This window comes from Zingiber officinale, chromosome 1A (genome assembly GCF_018446385.1).
Source record: "Zingiber officinale cultivar Zhangliang chromosome 1A, Zo_v1.1, whole genome shotgun sequence".
Classification (NCBI taxonomy): Eukaryota; Viridiplantae; Streptophyta; class Magnoliopsida; order Zingiberales; family Zingiberaceae; genus Zingiber; species Zingiber officinale.
In genome coordinates this window covers 168331838-168334579 of record NC_055987.1, presented here as the reverse complement: position 1 = coordinate 168334579, position 2742 = coordinate 168331838, and the positions used below count along the sequence as shown (strand labels likewise).

At 40.0% G+C, this 2742-nt stretch overlaps 1 protein-coding gene across 1 annotated transcript; it reads left to right on the top strand.

The window, feature by feature from the left end:
- Nucleotides 1–219: 219 nt before the first annotated feature.
- Nucleotides 220–1168, top strand: LOC122006479 (5'-adenylylsulfate reductase 3, chloroplastic-like). The gene is made up of 2 exons (XM_042562004.1): nt 220–593; nt 1153–1168. Exons 1-2 carry the CDS (start codon nt 220–222, stop codon nt 1166–1168), a joined length of 390 nt encoding a protein of 129 aa, XP_042417938.1.
- Nucleotides 1169–2742: the final 1574 nt, after the last annotated feature.

Here is a 2742-nt window from a genome sequence, read left to right as displayed (position 1 = left end):
GTAATATTAAAAATATTTAAAAAATATTTGTGCTAATAAAATATTAAAGAAGACTAACATACTCCTATAGTTATTAACTCATCTAATTCCTACTTCTACATATCTTTCACTGTAAAAGAGTATGATTTGTTTATTTATGATTTAAGGTGATTTAGGATAACAATTTGTTGGATAAGCATAAGAAGGTTAATCCTATGCTTTTGATTATTATGCTCTCGTATGAAGCATAGATTATTCTCGTCTTTGGAAACCTTTAGACAGAAGATTGTAACTGACACGGGAGTTTTTTGGAACAACAGAGCAGAGGATGTAGCTTTGATAGAATATGCAAAATTAACTGGTCAGCCATTTAGAGCCTTCAGCCTTGATACTGGGAGGCTAAATCTTGAGACATACAGGTTCTTTGATACCATAGAGAAGCACTACAAGATCAACATTGAGTACATGTTTCCTGATGCAGGGGAAGTACATGCCCTTGTTAGAAGCAAAGGCCTCTTCTCCTTTTCCGAAGATGGGCACCAGGAATGCTGCCAGGTGAGGAAAGTGAGACCTCTAAGGAGAATGCTGAAAGGCCTCCGCACGTGGATCACTGGGTAAAGAAAGGATCAATCCCCTGGCACCAGAGCCAATATCCCTGTTGTTCAGGTAATCACTTTGTGTTTGATGTATCTGTCTTTGCTGTGCTGCCTTCCTTTTACCATCATGCTTCGTTCAAGTGCTTACTTTATCAAGATTGATTAGAAAAAGGATTAAATTTTGTTTTCCCTTTTTATTCGATAACTTTTGAATTGGTCATGACTTTTGCAACTGCTTCTAAGATTCTGTTCAACTACCTTCTTCTTAAAGAATTAGATGCTGTATAGTTGTGGACGAAGTAATACTGATGACCTACTTGCACAAGAAGTGCAATTGAAAAGGGAAATGTGTAATTAATATAAGACAGTTCTATAGTACTGTAGTGCAAATGTACTATTATTAAAGGTTAAAACAAAATGATAATCTTAAAATTACCAACTTGTGTTGGAAAGCTTGCAATGCTCCCTTTTGATGGATCAATCAAGCTTGATTATTATAAGCTAAAGGTAATAATTTGCAGCCAAATGCGATGGATATAGTTTCCCATTAAATGTGTAATGGGCATTTTTCTTGCAGGGGAATGGTTGGTTGATCAAGAATTGGACAAGGAATATATATTATGTGACTTCCTTTTCTCTAGAACATAAATAAATAAAGGAAATAATGTTTTCCAGGTTTAAGTCTGAAATTTATTTCTTGATTTCTCTTGCATGGCATAATGTTTTCTGCTTGATTTTTCTGTTGGAGCAGCTCATGTTATCCTATGATTTTGGAAGAAGAGAAACAAAATACCAAAATGAAATATTTCATTTTAAAACTTCATTCTTCTTGCATTTATAGTCTCCAGCTTTTCTTGGTGTCCAGAACAAAAGCGGAAAACTAGTTTAGCAAGACCCTATCATTGGATTAAGGTATTATTAATTTTTCCACTGTCTTTTTTTATAAAATACCGAAAAAGGGCAAATCACCATAAGGAAATTTTCTGAAATTTTTGGAAAATTTTCGGAGCTCGTATGATGAGTTTACGGGGATAAATATTGGGTCCCGGAAAAGCCTGTTTAAGCTACCCCATTTAAACAAGGAAATGTTTGATTTTCCTATTCCTTTTCTTTTTTTTCCTTTTTCTTCATTTTCGTCGTTTCCTTCTCCCCTTTCCCCCGCATGCCCTCACCTCTGGATGCCGTGCCCTACCTCTCACGCTGATCTGCCCCAAAACTGCCACGCGACGGTTTCACCTTCCCTCGTGCATAAAATCGTGACCAAAGAGAAGTCGATACTTTTCTTCCTCCTCTTCTCCCAATCCCCACTGTTCTCCTTGCCTCTGCCCCAAGTTTCCTCCTCTCATCTTCTCGGCGAGCTACTCCACCCAATTCCTCTTCATCGCTGGAGCAATTCTTCTCGGCTGGTGACGCCCACATGAGCCTGAAACAATGGTGTTGCCTCCCTTCTTCCACGCGACACCGACCATCGACCTTCCTCCTGATCCCGCGACGCTAGTGCCTCCTCTCGGCCGATCCACCGCTGCCACTGCGAGGGTTGTGCCGACCCTCGTTGGAGCGACTAAGTCCCATCCGCTGTGCCTTAGCACTGACGCCGCCCACCAGGTCTGACCCAGCGCCGCCATCGCCTTTGCCTTAGCACCGCCAGCATCTGATCACCAGGTTTAGCCAAACCCTAGTTGTCCTCAATGTTGATCGCCACAAAGAGACCGTCAGTAGCAACCTTTCTTTCTGCCCTACCTCAGGTAACCTTTCTTCCTCTCGTGCCCTAGTTCCTGGTGCTTGCTATTCTAACGATTGACAATTGTCTGTGTTGCTTCCACAGAAGCTACAGGATTCCAGCAGCTCCGTTGTGTTCCGGCAGCAACTTCATTGTAATTTTGGCCACCAGATTTTGGCGACGAATTTCTGTGACTGTGAAGCGTAGGCTAGGATATCAATTTGGGTGAGTTTGTTTGGATAGGTTTGATTCTTTATATAGTTGGTTGTTCATGTGTAGTTAGGTTAACTTGTGGTTAAGTTAGGAATGGGTTATTTTAATTTGATTTAAGGTTAGGTTAGATTTTAATCTAATCGATTAGTGGAACGATTAGGGTTTAATGAAGTTAACCCTAGTTGATTAATGGATTAGATTTTAGCCGGGGATTTATTTTAGCTAATTAATTTA